The 17,691-nt window shown below is 42.6% G+C and overlaps 1 protein-coding gene across 3 annotated transcripts in view; it reads right to left on the minus strand.

Moving 5' to 3' along the window:
- PIGN (phosphatidylinositol glycan anchor biosynthesis class N) overlaps positions 1-17,691 on the minus strand; it is a 306,078-nt gene that overhangs the window by 67,485 nt on the left and 220,902 nt on the right. For all 3 annotated transcript variants that reach the window (XM_044295070.1, XM_044295067.1, XM_044295069.1), the window contains exon 20: positions 11,414-11,522. In XM_044295070.1, coding sequence (XP_044151005.1) covers positions 11,414-11,522 — 109 coding nt within the window. The remainder of the gene's footprint in view (positions 1-11,413; positions 11,523-17,691) is intronic.

Here is a 17,691-nt window from a genome sequence, read left to right on the forward strand (position 1 = left end):
TCAGGCTGGCAGCTCAGGGAGCGTGTCCTTTCTTAGGAGGTGTGTCCTTTCTGCTACAGCTCTCTCCATGTAACTGTCACAGCTTCTAACACTAGATTTGGCTGATGGAAGTTAACAACCCCTTAACGCATAATATCATACATGTATGGTTGAATAGAGCGAGTTCAAAAGCTAAACTCGCTGCATGATGTCAAACACGGTTGTTTAACCCCTCAGATGCCTGTCAATAGCAAGGGCGTCACCCGTGGGGTTAGAAAGAGAGAGGGGATTCCTTCTGTCCTACGATTGGATCCCCCCATGGCAAAATTGCTTGTGCTCCGATTGGTTGCTATGACAGCCTAGGGCTTTATGAAGGTTCCAAGGCCTGTCATGGTTAGCTGCCTGAAAAACCGTGCGTGAGGCATGGCTTCACAGGCAGCCAGTGAAATTCCAATAGATTGGAATAGCATTCTTTTATAGTCTATGGGACATGTGATCAGAATATAATATGTTCAAGTCACCTAAAAGTTGACTCAAAATTACAGCAAAAATAAATAAAAAAATAAAGTAAAACATAAAAATATAAAAATTCAAGCTTTCCCTTTCCAAACTTTACATATTAAAATAAACAGTAAAAAATAAACATAACAGGCATTGCCACATCCTAAAAACTTCAATGTATGAAAATATCAAAATATTTTTCCAGCGCGGTGAACGCCATAATGGGAAAATAAAAATACCTCAAAATGGTACTATTAAAAGCTACAGTCCTTCCTGCAAAATCAAGCTCTCATACAGCTCTGTAGACGGAATTAATGTGCGTCAGAAAAGTGGCGATGCAAAGAAAAATCTTTTTAAAAGGTTAAAAATTTTTTTTTTAAAGAAGTAAAATATAAAACTATACACATTTGGTATGGTTGTAGTGAGCTCCTTAATATCCAGTCTCTTTTTTTGTTTCACTCCACATAGAATTGTTTTCCCGTTTTCCAAAACAAAATATGGTAAATTAAATGGTGCCATTAAAAAATAACTGACCCTCCAAAAATAGGCCCTCGTATGGCTATGTGAACGAGAATTTTAAAAAGTTCTAGCTTTTGGAAGGTGAAAAGGGAAAAACAAAAACAAAAATTGACCCAGTGCTTATGGGGTTAAAGGATGAAACCTAAATAGGTAGATGTGCACACTGCAATACAGATGAATCAGCAGGGAGTGCACCATTATAATGTAGCAAAGTGAATAGCTCACAACTGAAGCATTTTTGTATCTAGTATTTTATGCTGAATTAAATTTGAACAACAATCCCGTCCAGCGCCATACATGTTTTAAACAGCAAACACCTGGGACTAATGTATTTGATCGACGATAACGACGATCGCATACAGTTAACCCCTCAGATGCCGTGGTCAAATGTGACCACTGCATCTGGGAGCTAGCGTTTCCGTGTGTGTACGGGAGAGCTGAATGGTGTGTGTGGCAGCCTTAGTCCTCCTCAATGATCCAAGGCTGATGCACACAAGTTGATATAGAGACCCTGCCTGTTGCAGAGCGTCATAGGACATAATATAATTTTCACAGACTCCAATGTTAATTCATTGGGATCTATGAGAGAAGCAAGCTGATGACTGACTGTTAACGTTCCCTATGAGAACTATAAAAAAAATGTAAATAAAAAAAAGTTAAAAAAAATGGTAATAAAAATTCTAATCCACTCTCCTTTTCTCAAAATCAAAATACATAAGCAATAAAAAATAAACATCATTGGCATTGCCACATGCAAAAATGCCCATACTTTTAAAACCTAAAAATATTTATCCCATACGGCAAAATGGAAAAAAATGGTAGATTCACAGATTTTTGGTCGCCTCCAACAATTTTTTTTATAAAAAGTGAACAAAAAGTCATACACTCCTCAAATTAGTATAAATAAAAAATACAGATCACCCTGTAAAAAAATGAGCCCTAACTCAGCTCCGTACACATAACTAATTTTTTTTTTATAGGGGTCAGAATATGGCGATGAAAAAAAAAACTAATTTTTTTCAATGTTTTAATTTTTTTCATTATTAAAATGCGAAAAAACTATACAAATGTTGTATAGTAGTAATCATACTGATCCGTAGAATGAAAGTAACCGGTTAGTTTTAGCGCATAGGAAATGTTAAAAAAACTAAACTTATAGAACTGTGGTAGAACTGTGTTATTTTCCAATTTCATCCCCATTTGGAATTTTTTTCCAGCTCCCCACTACGTCGTATGCAATATTAAATGGTGTAATTGGAAAGTACAACTTGTTCCGCAAAAAAACAGTCCACATATGGTTATGTGAATGGAAAAATATGAGCGGACTCCACTGATCTGATATTTTGAAATGTACATGTGACAATAAAAAAAAGGTTTTTGGCAGGAATTGCATTAATGCAGCTTAAAATTTGAATTTAGTGAACAGGTCCAATATTCTAGGCTCAAAGTGTCACACTCTAGTCAGCTAATTAATCCATACCCCCTGAGCAAAGGGGACCTGAGATTGTGACTTTGGGGTTTTGTTATGTCCCCTGGACACTCTGTGTCTCTCAGGCGCTGCTGGCAATGCTGCCGGTATCTGCTCAGCAAGTTACGCACACAGGCCGATGTACTACTTAACCAGAGCAAGGTTTATTACTCAGAACATTATGGCATTCTTACATGGAGGAGTCTTATTCCAACAGCTTCTGTCCTTATCAGATGTAATCCCTTCTCAGCCTCATGTGTCTGCTTCCAGTTCCCCTCACACACACTGTCTGACTTCCTGGTACAGCTCCTCCTCCCCCATCATGCATGAGGAGAAAAAGGGTAAAGGTCACAGTGATCCATCACAACATCACACCTCCTTTCCTCCCCCAAAAAAAAAAAAAAAAACATAACAAGAGAACAAAATGTTGAACACATAACATAACAAGGCAAGCGAGATCAGTTCAGCAAGTAGTATCTCCAACTCAGTTCTGTGATTTCCGCAGCACTTCATGAGCCCTTTGTCTCTGTTCCCTGACCTCCAATGTGTCCCGTAAGATTTCAGCACTTTGCCAGCGAGGCGTTTGACGTCTTTGACGGGTAGACCTACGCAGAGGTACAGCACCGGGAGGAATAAAGTCAGTCAAAGGTACTGGAGAGGTCAGTGGGCGTCCCACAGACAAATCAGTCTCTGCAACTTCAGGCACATGTCCGGGCTCCTCAGGAATATGGTCACCAACCGGTTCAGGGTTTGGGTGTAAACTTGTGGGATCATGCCAGACACCATGCCATATGTCACCAGCAGAGTTCAGAGTAGACTCTGGTGGGTGGTCAGAAAGAAGGGTCGGTTTTGTCACTAGTGGCCGGCAAATGCGTTTCCTCAATTGTGAAAGGTGTCGCCGAACACAAATGCCTTCCTCCAGGCGGACAAGGTACATTCTTCTGCCAAGAGTTCCATCAATAACGCCAGGAAGCCAAGGAGGCAAAGCTCTGTAATTCTGAGACCATACAAGATCACCGGCACGGAATCCCAGACGGCCCGGCGGAGGAGGTGTTGGTGACTGCTCCTGCGGACTAACTAAATCAAGTTTGGTGCGGAGATGCCTGCCAAACATAAGAAAAGCCGGTGACAGCCCAGTAGTAGCGTGTTTCGTGTTACGGTACATGATCAAGAATTCCATCAGCTTCTCTTCTGACAGTCCAACCTGGTCCAGAGTGGACAGTAAGTGCTTCTTAAATGACTGCACAAATCGTTCTGCCAGCCCATTTGAAGCTGGATGATAAGGAGCTGTTTTGTAGTGTTGGACACCCAAACCACTAAGGAAGGATTGAAACTCATGCGATGTAAATTGAGTTCCATTGTCGGAGACTATGGCTGTAGGCAAGCCAAATTGAGCAAAGAGCTTCCTTAAGACTAGAATGGTAGCAGCTGAGGTAATAGAAGGCATTTGAAAAACCTCCGGCCATTTTGAATGTGCATCTACCACGATCAAATACATTTTACCCTGGATGGGGCCAGCAAAATCAAGATGGAGTCTGGACCACGGTTCTGTTGGCCATGGCCAAGGTTGCAGGGTTCCTCTCTTTTGGGGTCGCTGGGCTTGACAGCACCCAGGACATTGAGCAACATAATCTTCAATTGCTGTATCCATTTGTGGCCACCAAACATAGCTCCGGGCCCGCTGCTTCATGCGCACCACACCAGGATGGCCTTCATGCAGTATCCTTAGCATGGTTGATTGCAAGTACTGGGGTACAATCACTCTATTGCCCCATTGTAGGCAACCAGCATTAGTCACAAGCTCACATTTTCTGGCAAAGTACGGACAAAAGTCACCTGAAACACTCTCTGGCCATCCAGTCTGAACATAAGAGAATATCTGAGACAGGAAAGGATCTGTGGCTGTATGTCTGGCAATCAGGGAGGTGGACATGCAAGATTGTGGCCTGTGTACTTCCACTACACGTACCTCTCTTAGTGGGTGGTCATCTCTTAGTGGCAATCTGGAAAATGCATCTGCATTGCCATGGGTATCATGGGAGCGGTATCTGATCGAATAAGCATAAGCTCCTAAAAATAAAGCGTACCTTTGTAAGCGAGATGCGGTTGTTGTAGAAATTCCTTTCTGAGGGTTCAGTATTGACAACAGAGGTTTGTGGTCAGTGATAAGTGTGAACTCCCGACCATAGACGTACGCGTGAAATTTTTTTGTGGCCCATACAATGGCCAAAGCTTCCTTGTCAATCTGGGAGTAGTTTTGTTCTGCTGAGGTTAAAGACCTGGAGGCAAAAGAAATGGGGCGCTCCGTGCCATCCGGCATGACATGGGAAAGCACTGCACCCAGTCCATAAGGCGAGGCATCACAAGCCAGGATGACGGGTTTCTTTAAATCATAGTGGACCAGAACTCGAGAAGACAGAATGAGTTCTTTAGAAAGCCGAAAAGCTTCTTCACATTTGTCTGTCCATATCCATTTAGCTCTTGCATCCAGTAAGCGATGTAATGGGTAGAGCTGGTGCGCTAGGTTCGGCAAGAAACGGTGGTAGTAATTTAGGAGGCCAAGGTAGGACCTGAGCTGGGTGACATTCCGGGGGGTAGGGGCATGGGTAAGGGCTTTAACCTTTTCTTCAGTAGTGTGTAACCCATGACGGTCCACCGTGTGGGCACAAAACTCCAGTTGAGACTTGAGAAATTCGCATTTTGACAGATTAACACGTAACCCATACTTTTGGAGTCTCCCTAGCACAGCTTCAACATTCTTTCTGTGTTCTTCATCAGTGGGACCAGTGATGAGCATGTCATCCAGTAGACATTGGGTGAAAGGTATTCCTGCCAGTACCTCATCCATGATCCGCTGCCAGTTGGCTGGAGCTGGGGCTATGCCAAAAACCATGCGGTTATACTGGAATAATCCTTTATGAGTGTTAATGGTCAACAGATGGCGTGAATCTGGGTGTACTTGCAGTTGCAGGTAAGCTTGCTTTAAGTCTATTTTTGTAAACTTTTGCCCCCCAGCCAGTGAGCCAAATAAATCTTCAAGTCGAGGCAATGGGTATTGATCCACAAGAAGTTGGTTGTTCAGAGCTACCCTGAAATCACCACAAATCCTAATGTCTCCATTCTTTTTCTTGACAGGCACAATTGGTGATGCCCATTCACTTCTATCCACTTTCGTTATGATCTTTTCAGCCAATAGGTGGTCCAGCTCTGCTTCCACTTTTTTCCGCAAGGCAAAAGGTACTGATCTTGCCTTACAAAAACGAGGTGTAGCACCAGGCTTCAAGAGGAGGTGGGCCATCTTTCCTTTTACGGTGCCCAAAGAGTCCTCAAAAACCTCTTTAAAACGTGACTTCAGGGATTCCACCCAATGGTCTACTTTAGAAAGCAATGTACATTGGGCAATGGTAAAAGGAGGCATGCCCAGGGCTTTGATCCAGTCCCTTCCATACAGCGGAGGACCTCCATTCCTTACAACATAAAGGCGTAGACTTTGACTGTGGTTGCCTAATGTAACAAGGGGCTTTACATAACCCAAGGGCTGTAGTAGTTCCTTGCTGTAGGTTTGTAGCGTGAGCTTTGTAGGTTTTAGCGGCAGGGACAGACCCGATGCCTTTAAATCAGTCCATGAAATGACAGACACAGCTGCCCCTGTATCAACATCCATGGAGACAGGACAGCCATTGAGTGTGACATCCACTTTAATCGCCGGAGTACTCCCAGCTACTCGAAACAGTCCAACATGCTGGACACATGTCTCCTCATCAGAGCTAAAACCGTTATTGTCCATATCCACACGGAATGTCTGTTTACGTCTATCTTTTGTGGTAGTGTTCGGGGAGTGAGAGCTGCGGCAAACGCGCCCAATATGACCAGTCTTCCCACAGCGAAAACAAACGACATCCTTGAACTTGCAAGCAGGCGCACTGTGAGTAGTGTTACCACAACGGTAGCAAGTCGGGGTCCCAGAGACAGAAGAATTAGGGTGGCGAGGTTTAAGCTGAGTGGCAGGGGACGGGCGTCTCGAGCGTTGAGTGATAGCAGTGTGGAATATTTCCTCACCCTGGCTTGCAGGAGTTGTAGGTGGTGCCTTCGGTAGGGTGGCGTCCCGTGTTGCCAACTCCATGACCGTAGCAAGGTCAGTGGCTTTCGTCAGAGTCAAGTCGGGTTCTGTGAGTAAACGTTTCTGTATGGCTGGGTCGCAAAGTCCCATGACGAACATGTCACGGAGAGCCGTCTGTAGGTAGTCTCCAAACTGACAAGTGGCAGCCAGTTTACGTAAAGCAATGATATATGTCTTTACATCCTCCCCGGCCTGCTGCCTTCTACCGTAGAATTTAAACCGCTCCGCGATTTCCAACGGCTTCGGGTTGTAGTGCGTATGTAGCGTCTGAATTAACTCAGGCAGGGACTTAGAGGCTGGCTTGTCTGGAGAAACAAGGTCTCTGAGGGTTCCATATGCAGCTTGACCCAATGCAGTGAGAAAAACTGCACTTCTCTTTTCAACAGTCACATTATTCGCTTCCATATACTGTTCCAGCCTCTCCACCCAGGAGGTCCATGACTCAGCTGCAGGATCAAATGGTTGAATAAACCCTATGAAGGCCATGTGTGCTAAAATCCACAATCCTCGTCGCCACTGTTATGTCCCCTGGACACTCTGTGTCTCTCAGGTGCTGCTGGCAATGCTGCCGGTATCTGCTCAGCAAGTTACGCACACAGGCCGATGTACTACTTAACCAGAGCAAGGTTTATTACTCAGAACATTATGGCATTCTTACATGGAGGAGTCTTATTCCAACAGCTTCTGTCCTTATCAGATGTAATCCCTTCTCAGCCTCATGTGTCTGCTTCCAGTTCCCCTCACACACACTGTCTGACTTCCTGGTACAGCTCCTCCTCCCCCATCATGCATCAGGAGAAAAAGGGTAAAGGTCACAGTGATCCATCACAACATCACAGGTTTCATAAGCTGTAAGCCATAATCATCCAAATTATAACAAATAAAGGCTTGGAATATCTCGCTTTGCTTGTACTGAGTCTATCTCATATATTAGTTTCACCTTTTAAGTTGCATTACTGAAATAAATGAACTTTGTACGATATTCTAATTTTTCAAGTTTCACCTGTATATATTGTAGGAAGGAACAAGGGGCCATCATTGATTGCGGTATGCGTCACCGAGGTTCCTGGCCTCGGTGAGGTAAGAGCCGTTTTTCTTTCTGGAAATGACATTATTGCTGTCTGACACTTCAGCCGTAAAGCTGTTTCGGGGCCGCTCTTACTGGGAGTAGCCAAAGTGCTGTGTGGGTGGGTGGCTTCTCCCCACGTTCCAGGCCGGGTCTTCGGAGGCTTATAAAAGCAGTCAGCACTGTCAGGTGTGGTGGATTATCCTCCATATCACAGTGAGGCTGTGGAGTCTCTGTGTTTTGGGATCTGAAGATGTGTGCCGTGCTAAAGGGCTGAGAGCAGTATGCTGGAAAACAGGCCCCTAAAGCCTGCTGGGAACTGCTGATGAAAAACTGCTGACAAGGTGAATGTTTTGTTCTTTGGAGTTTCCATGGTGTGAGCGAACACCAAGACTGGGACCTGTTATTTTGTTTTGTCTTCTTCGTGAATAAACACTGAATTGTTTAAGTTAAAGGGGTTGTCCAGGTTCAGAGCTGAACCCGGACATACCCTTATTTTCACCCAGGCAGCCCCCCTGAGGCCAGCAGTGTGTTCAGTGACGTCACCGGCTCTGATGGGCAGGCTTTAGCGCTGCCCTAGGCGTTTTATTGGCTAGGGCAGCGCTAACTCCCGCCCATCAGTGTCGGTGACCCCACCGGGCTTCCTGGCAGCCCCATGGAGAGCCCTGGTACGTCACCGGATCTCCAAAAAATGCCTTTGCCCTGCGCGATTTAGCGCAGGGCAAAGGAGAGTACTGGTGCATGAATTGCTCCGATGCTCAAGTCAGGGGGGCCGCCTGGGTGAAAATGGAGGTATGTCCGGGTTCAGCTCTGATACCGGACAACCTCTTTAAAGGGTTTCCACCACCAGATTTGGTCCTATTTAGCTGACTGACACTAGCGATGTGCTAGTGTCAGCAGTCCATAACAGTGTTCTTACTTATCATCTGCCTGCTGCAAGGTGCTATGTGGGCATCATTAGCACCTAGAGGGCTCCGTCCACTAACCATTTCAGCCGCCCATCGCGTCCCTCCAGCCCGCCCTGCTCCTGTTGATTGACTTGAAACTTCTCAGTATCTCATACCAATTCCCGCGCCTGCGCAGTGCGCTTCTGTATTCTCCCGGCGTCGGCTTCCTCACTGCGCCAACTACGTTATAGTGAGGTAGCCGGCACCAGGAGGGCGGCATTCACTCACTGCGCCTGCGCCGAATACAGAAGCGCACGGTGCAGGTGCGGTAATTGGTACGAGATACTGAGAAGTTTCAAGTCAATCAACAGGAGCGGGGCAGGCTGGAGGGACGCGATGGGCGGCTGAAATGGTTAGTGGACGGAGCCCTCTAGGTGCTAATGACGCCCACATAGCACCTAGGGGCTAATTAGCATATTTATAAAAGTATGTTTTTAAGGTGAACGGCAGCAGACAGATGATAAGTAAGAACACTGTTATGGACTGCTGACACTAGCACATCGCTAGTGTCAGTCAGCTAAATAGGACCAAATCTGCTGGTAGAAACCCTTTAAAGACTTTGTGGTTGCCTCTATACTGCATCCGCTAACCTGCCTACCAGAGCGAATCCCCACAATATATATATTATTTTTGATGCTTTATATTATTAGCAGGCAGGAACATTTTAGGGTGGGTCATAATCCTTGAGGTGATCTACATCTTACATATTTTGTAAAACAAACATATTCATGTAAATAAATAAATGTAGGCAGTGAACCTATAGTGTAGGAACGTCATAATAAAACAACAGCAGTTTAATACTATCAGCTCAGACGTTTACATGGTGTGAGAGCAGGATTATATAAATGTCTGCACAAAACATACATGCTAAACCGTCTACATCAAATATCATAATCCTCTTAGGGTACTTTCACACTTGCGGCAGAGGATTCCGGCAGGCAGTTCCATCTGCAGAACTGCCTCCCAGATCCGTCAAAACGTATGCCAACTGATGGCATTTTAAGACTGATCAGGATCTTAATCCGTCTTAAAAATGCATTTAAATGCCGGATCCGTCTTTCTGGTGTCATCCATTTTTTTTTTTCACATTCCGGTATTTTGAATGGCATTCCAGCAAGTGTTCCGTTTTTTTGGGCCGGAGATAAAACCATAGCATGCTGCGGTATTATCTCTGCCCTGATCAGTCAAAAAGACTGAACTGAAGACATCCTGATGCATCCTGAACGGATTGCTCTCCATTTAGAATGCAGGGGGATATGCCTGATCAGTTCTTTTCCGGTATTGAGCTCCTAGGACAGAACTCTATGCCGGAAAAGAATAACGCTAGTGTGAAAGTACCCTAAGACTATCAGCCCAAAGTCTACAATGAATATTCTTGTGCACTGTGCCTGCTTCTTTATAACATAGTGTAGACCTGCATTTATACTTTAGAGATATAAAAAGCACAGGCAATAGTAGGACTGATAATAAGCAAATGCATCTTTTAGAGCTTCGCAGACCAGGCTTTGCTCTAAGCTATCCAGATGCAGAAAGACATTATGGGTTCACGATGCAATATAACTCAGCAAGTCTGTTAACCTTCAGGCGCTGGTTGACCCTGTATCTAATGTATATCCAAGAGCCGCTGATTCAGTCTCTTGCTTTACAACCAAATACCAAATTATGACATGGCATGTAAATCAAGGGGAAATACATGCTTCTTACATTCCAATTATAAGCATACTACTTCAGAGATGCAGCTGTACATACAAGTTGGTCCCTATGCTTCACATTTATGTTTCATTTTCCAGTGGCATAAAAACATACTGAGAGAGATAACAGTTACTGTAACAATTGTCTTTTCAGGTCGTAATGTTAAAGGGAACCTGTCGTTCTTTCCATCCAGTCCCCATCACCGAGAGCTATGTTTTACTCTATAACATTGTGGGGTTTCAGAGAAAACATAGTTGTCAGAACAAGAGAGAAGAGTCCGGGCACAGAGACAAGAGTCCGGGCACAGAGACAAGAGTCCGGGCACAGAGACAAGAGTCCGGGCACAGAGACAAGAGTCCGGGCACAGAGACAAGAGTCCGGGCACAGAGACAAGAGTCCGGGCACAGAGACAAGAGTCCGGGCACAGAGACAAGAGTCCGGGCACAGAGACAAGAGTCCGGGCACAGAGACAAGAGTCCGGGCACAGAGACAAGAGTCCGGGCACAGAGACAAGAGTCCGGGCACAGAGACAAGAGTCCAGGCACAGAGACAAGAGTACAAGAGTCCGGCACAGAGACAAGAGTCCAGGCACAGAGACAAGAGTCCAGGCACAGAGAGAAGAGTCCAGGCACAGAGAGAAGAGTCCAGGCACAGAGAGAAGAGTCCAGGCACAGAGAGAAGAGTCCAGGCACAGAGAGAAGAGTCTAGGCACAGAGAGAAGAGTCCAGGCACAGAGAGAAGAGTCCGCCGTGTGGCTTCTCTGAGATCTGCTCCACTTCACTGACAAGACTTGGCTTGTTTCTGTGTAGGGAGAGACTTGAAAATCAAATCGATCATGATGAGGAGAAATGGCAAAGCAGACTCTTCTTTCCATGTCCTCCTTATTTTTAAAATTATTTTAGATTTTTAGTGAAAATTTGCAGCATTTCAGGGTAAAGGCTAGCACACTGTGATGGAGGAGCCTGTCCAAGGTTCATGCAGTTCATGGTTCTAGATGTCAGGATCCATTTAGTGGTTCCTCTAATGGTTACTCTTATGTGTATGAGCATCTTAACTCACAGCACAGTCTAATATTTCATCCATACAAACCTAATAAAAATGCCTGATAATGGCTTACTTACCTAAAATTGCCCAGCTAATAATTTGGTTCAGCAATGGTAGTCCTTGTTTGGCGGCTAGGCTCCAGTGGGTTGTGCTGACCACATATATGGAAACTGCAAGGCTTATCATCTGAAAAGTAAATCAGAAACTTTGTGATGCAGAACATATTAACCGGAGTGTAGAAGAAAATAAGCCCCTCACTTTATTTAGTATTTATTTTTAAAGGGAATGTGTGAAATATTTTTTTTTTTTTATGACAGTTAAAACAAGATAGTAACACATATCCTTTTTTTTCTAATCTGTTTTTATTTTCTGATTGTAGATTTTTTTATTCTATTTCCTGAACATGATTATGGTGCAACCACCTTGCCTAAGCTGTTGGAAGACACTCATTGACTTCTATGGGAGAGTTTTCTAGGCATGCCCTGTGACCTTTGCAGAGGGAGTGGATAATCTGTGATATCATCTATTGTGAATTATTGATCCTGTGTTATCTATATATAAGTGCTATCTGTCATTATAATGTGCCTGTGATGATAAGCAGATAACTGCAGAAAAATGATCTGTTCTGACCAAGAAGTGATGCCTATTATTAGGCTTCGTGGCCAGTAAAAAAAAAAAAACCTGTGTGATTTTTATTTATTTTTTATATATAAATATATTTAACATAAAAACTTGATTTTAACAAAAAGTCATATTTTGAAGGCACTTTCCTTTTAAAACCTTAAAGCGTCTTCATGACCAGCTTCATTTTTTCTAATTTTTTGCCTCTGCATTTCACCAGCCCTAACGTTTTTAATCATTTTTCACTGACTGTATTTTTTTTGCATTGAGAATATAGAAAAAAAAAAGCAGCTTTCCAAGCATCTTCTTTTTTATTCTGTTCACCTTTCACATTAAATAAGCTTCTTCATGTAGTGGGCCCAGGTAACACATGGCACAAGAGATTAACTGCACTATCTCAACCAGCCTAAGCGTCAATATGAAAAACTGGGCCGATTAAGAGACTACCCAGCTTATTATTATAGATGTATCGGGTGCTGGAGAAGACTTCTAGGTCCAGAGGCACAGCAGCCAGTATCCTCTTTTCTCAGGGATCTCTAATTCACTACAGGGACCCCGTAGTCAATCATCTTGGGCGTCTTGCTGCTACCATTGTGTGAGCAAGTAGTATTCGCATGTAGCTGTACAGTGGGACCCCACAATGAATTTTACTGGTGGACCCCACTGCACACACAGCGCTGATCGGGGTGTCATGTAGCCAGGAAAAGAGAAGACAGCAGAGGTTAGAAACTGCTTCTCCGTTGTCATAAGACAATCGGAAGTGATACAGAACTATGATCATACTATGTCTTAATATTTTCTTTTACAATGAAGTTAAACTAAATAAATGAAATAATAAGTATGTAACAAAGGACATTTTTTTTAACGATTTCAATTTCAGAATTGTTGTACTCTGTAAATGTATTACTGAATTATACTCAGAATCAATTTTCATTGATGCTAAACAAAAGTTTTATTATTTAGCATTGATCCTTTTAGACTAGGCAATTACCAATTATTGAGAAATAAATTGTCTTTACTCCAGGCAATTTTTATTTTTTTAATCTTTTTCCTTTTTTTTTTCACCTTTTGCCTTCAGATTCATTTGAACAAACAAAGAACTCTCAAGAATGAGACAAACAGTGATACCGGGAGCAACCCTGGATGTGACTACGAACTGTCCGATTGTTATGTTTGTCACGTAGTCTGCATCATAAAGGAGCATTGCCATGTTATAACCCTATGCCATCCCATGCAGTATTTAAAGGAGCACTGAGTTTTCAGAAATGTTTTGGCATGTCATAGAGACATATCAAAAGTTTTGATCGGTGGGGGTCTAAGTGCTGAGATCCACATTGATCACTAGAATGAGGAGAAATAAGTGCTTGCATATCACTCTCTCGCTCTACTCAATGCAGGAGAGGAAGCTAAATAGATTCACTAACAAGTCTTTGGGCCCCTCTCAGTTTAGGCACCTGCAGGGAGGAGGGCGTGAGCACCATGAAAGGACTTCTGTCTCCTCCTCCCAGGGATTGGTGGGGGTCTCGCCGATGAAAATGTTTGATATGTCACTATGACTAATCAAAACTTTACTGGAAACCGATTCTTTGATGCCAGGAAAAATTAAAAAAAAACCAAAACCGTTTTAAATGGCTTTGAAGTGGTTCTGAAGGTTACATACATGAATGACCTATCTATAGGAAACGTCATCAATATCAGACTGGTGGGGGGGGGGGCACACCTGGCACCCCCACGATCACCTGTTTTGGGCTGTCGCAGCACTGGAGTCTACAGAGCTGGAGGAGGACATACAATGTGTAGAGGCCATGGCGGAGTACTGCAGCTCAGCTCCCATACAAGCTGAGCTTAGTGCGCCATCACCATCTGCTTCCACACTGTACAGTGCTAGTCTGCTGGGTGTTAGACCCCCAAATAATCTGAGGATATGTCATCAATAGCTCTATCCCAGAGAACCCGTTTAACTCTGTAATAAATTACATTTTTAAGGTTCACATCTGTGGTGCAGGTTCTGCCACAAAGTCCAGAATAATAGAAACAGGAACTTAAACCTGACTGTGACAATGAGGTCCGTCAGGCTTTATTGGTTGCCAGCATATGGCAGATCCTGCGCTTCAGTTTTATTTATTTTTTCATTTTTCTGTTCCGGAGAAGCAGCGCAGATGTGAATCCAGCATAACATGACTTTTCTCAGTTGTAGGGATTGGCTTTGTACATACACATGAATTAAGCACAAGATATTGCCTCTGGATATAAACTGCACAGTATGTGCTAAAAGTAGAATTTTCAGGTCAGATCCATAGGGGGTTTTAGGAGAAGCAAACCTATTTCATATTTGATTTCATGGGAATCTTTGCAACAGCTGCAGAAGTTTAAAAGCAATTAATAAACTTAGCTGCCTTATTTCTCAGAGGCAAATAAATGACACCATTACATGATGCGCCATCACTTTACTCATTTTTCAGAGGGGGATTAGCCTTAAATGGATGGGAAAAGTGGAAAAAAAAAATGTTTTTAATTTGCTGCTGCTGAGAACATTTTCTAAATGGAACATTCCTTTAATTCCTGAGGCAACAATCCAAATGTCACTCTCAAAAGTTAGAAAAAGGTCAGATATGATCTGATAAGTCTTTTTATGAGAAAGTGATTAACACAAACCTCTGGTATTCCCGGATCAATTACAGTACATTTTAATTGATCAGATTCCCAGTCCTTCTGTACAGCAAATTTCAGCGAAGAAGGAAGACGATATGAAATCAGAAGCCGCCAGCACTCATCAGCAGGGGACCCTATGTGCTGACCTGTGCCACCCATACTGCAGGACTTTAATACATCCGTCAATGAACCACTTTCCAAATTCCTTCTCAGACCTCCAAATTTAGCCTTTCCCAGTGGAAATTTCTCCTAAATGGATTAGCAGTCTCTAGATCTCGTTTTCTTTTTTTTTTTTTTTTTCCATTACTGGATGAGTTAATTAACTTTCCATGACAGAAAGAACTATCCTTTGACCCTCGATTTCTTTATCATCTTCCTCAAACCATCTCACATACAGCACAGTCATAAGCCATAAACTACAATAACCACTTCATATGCTGAACCTTTACTTGTCCCCAATCCCCAAAAACTTTACTTTTCTCCAATCATATGTATTATTATCTTAAGAAGGGTAACATCTTCTCTACTACCCCCATGTTGTTACCCATCATACAACCTTCTATTATTAGTATTGCTGCATTGATCTATACTGTTTGGATAAGCTGAACATCTTTGATTAATGGTCATTGAATCACAGTTTTTTAGTGCTTGAAATGCACCATATTGAAATGCCTTATCTTCATATATTTTATCCCTCTCTAGTTTCCTGCAATTAATACAACCCAGGAGATCGGTGACACTGGCAACACGTGGTTGGATCTGACATGTTTTCCATTTGGATCAAAGGACGTATGTGTTGTTTCTGGTGCTTGCCACACCTTCTTTCCCAAGGTGTGGCCATTATGGTCATTTAACCCTTAGGATACAGCGCAGAAATGCGGGACAGAAATCCCAGCGCAGTACAGGTAAAGCGCGCTGATCGGGCGGGTGCAAGAGCTGCGCCCACCTGATCAGCGGCAGGGGTCCGGCTGTCACTGATAGCCGGACCCCTGCTGTATGCACCGGCATCGGTGAAATCACTATCATTAACCCTTGCACAGCCACGGTCAGCACTAACCGCGGCACATGAGGTATCCTCACTGGTGCCAGTGTCCATGGGGTCCCCACGTTGCTGTGACGGGGACCCCATGGCAGGGAAGGCAGCCTTTCCTTAGGTATCGTGGCTGCCTTCCGGGAGAGCCTGTAAGATCCAGCCCCCTGACATATTAGATATTGCGGCATCCGTATCGACCAGCTCTATAAAAATATCACATGACCTAACCCCTCAGGTGAACACGGTGAAAAAAATAAAATAAAAACTGTGCTAAAGAAACCATTTTTTGTCACCTTACATCACGCGATCAAAAAGGCATATGCCCCTCAAAATAGTACCAATCTAACCGTCACCTCATCCCGCAAAAAATGAGCCCCTACCTAAATGATATCATTGTGTAAAACTTACATAAATAAAAAAAAGTATACATATTAGGTTTTGCCACATCCGTAACGACCTGCTCTATAAAAATATTACATGACCTAACCCCTCAGGTGAACACCATAAAAAAAAAAAAAAAAGGGTCAAAAAAGCAATTTTTTTGTCACCTTACATCACAAACAATGTAATACCAAGCGATCAAAAAGGCATATGCCCCTTAAAATAGTACCAATCTAACCGTCACCTCATCCCGCAAAAAATGAGCCCCTACCTAAGACAATCGCCCACAAAACAAAAAAACGATGTCTCTCAGACTATGGAGACACTAAAACATGATTTTTTTTTTTTTCAAAAATGATATCATTGTGGAAAACTTACATAAATAAAAAAAAGTATACATATTAGGTATTGCCACATCCGTAACGACCTGCTCTATAAAAATATTACATGACCTAACCCCTCAGGTAAACACCGTAAAAAAAAAAAAAAAAAAAAAAAAAAAAAGGGTCAATTTTTTTTGTCACCTTACATCACAAAAAGTGAAATACCAAGGTATTGCCACATCCGTAACGACCTGCTCTATAAAAATATTACATGACCTAACCCCTCAGGTGAACAAGAGTGTCAAAAAAGCAATTTTTTTGTCACCTTACATCACAAACAGTGTAATACCAAGTGATCAAAAAGTCATACGCACCCCAAAATTGTATCAATCAAACTGTCATCTCATCCTGCAAAAAATGAGACCCTACCTAAGACAATCACCCAAAAAAAAACTAGGGCTCTCAGAATATGGAGACACTGAAACATGATTTTTTTTTTATAAAAAAAATGCTTATTGTGTAAAACATTAATAAATTTTAGAAAAAGTATACATATTAGGTATCGCCACGTCGATAACAACCTGCTCTATAAAAATACCATGTGATCTAACCTGTCAGATGAACATTGTAAATAACAAAAAATAAAAACTGTGTCAAAAACAGCTATTTTTTGTTATCTTGCCTCATAAAAAGTGCAATATAGAGCAACCAAAAATCATATGTACCCTAAAATAGTACCAACAATACTGCCACCTTATCCCGTAGTTTCCAAAATGGGGTCATTTTTTGGGGAGTTTCTACTCTAGGGGTGCATAAGGGGGTCTTCAAATGTGACATGGCAGCTTAAAACTATCCCAGTGAAATCTGCCTTCCAAAAACCATATGGCGTTTCTTTCTTTCTGCGCCTTGCCGTGTGCCATTACAGCAGTTTATAAACACATATGGGGTGTTTCTGTAAACTACAGAATCAGGGCAATAAATATTGAGTTTTGTTTGTCTGTTAACCCTTGCTTTGTTAGTGGAAAAAATTGATTAAAATGGAAAATCTGCCAAAAAAGTGAAATTCTGAAATTTCCTTTCCATTTTGCATTAATTCTTGTGGAACACCTAAAGGGTTAACAAAGTTTGTAAAATCAGTTTTGAATACCTTGAGGGGTGTAGTTTCTAAAATAGAGTCATTTTTGGGTGGTTTCTATTATGTAAGCCCCACAAAGTGACTTCAGACCTGAACTGGTCCTCAAATAGAGGGTTTGGGAAATTTTCTGAAAAATTTCAAGATTTGCTTGTAAACTACTAAGCTTTCTAACGTCCCCATAAAATGGCATTCACAAAATTATCCAACCAT

Source organism: Bufo gargarizans, chromosome 5 (genome assembly GCF_014858855.1).
Source record: "Bufo gargarizans isolate SCDJY-AF-19 chromosome 5, ASM1485885v1, whole genome shotgun sequence".
Lineage (NCBI taxonomy): Eukaryota > Metazoa > Chordata > Amphibia > Anura > Bufonidae > Bufo > Bufo gargarizans.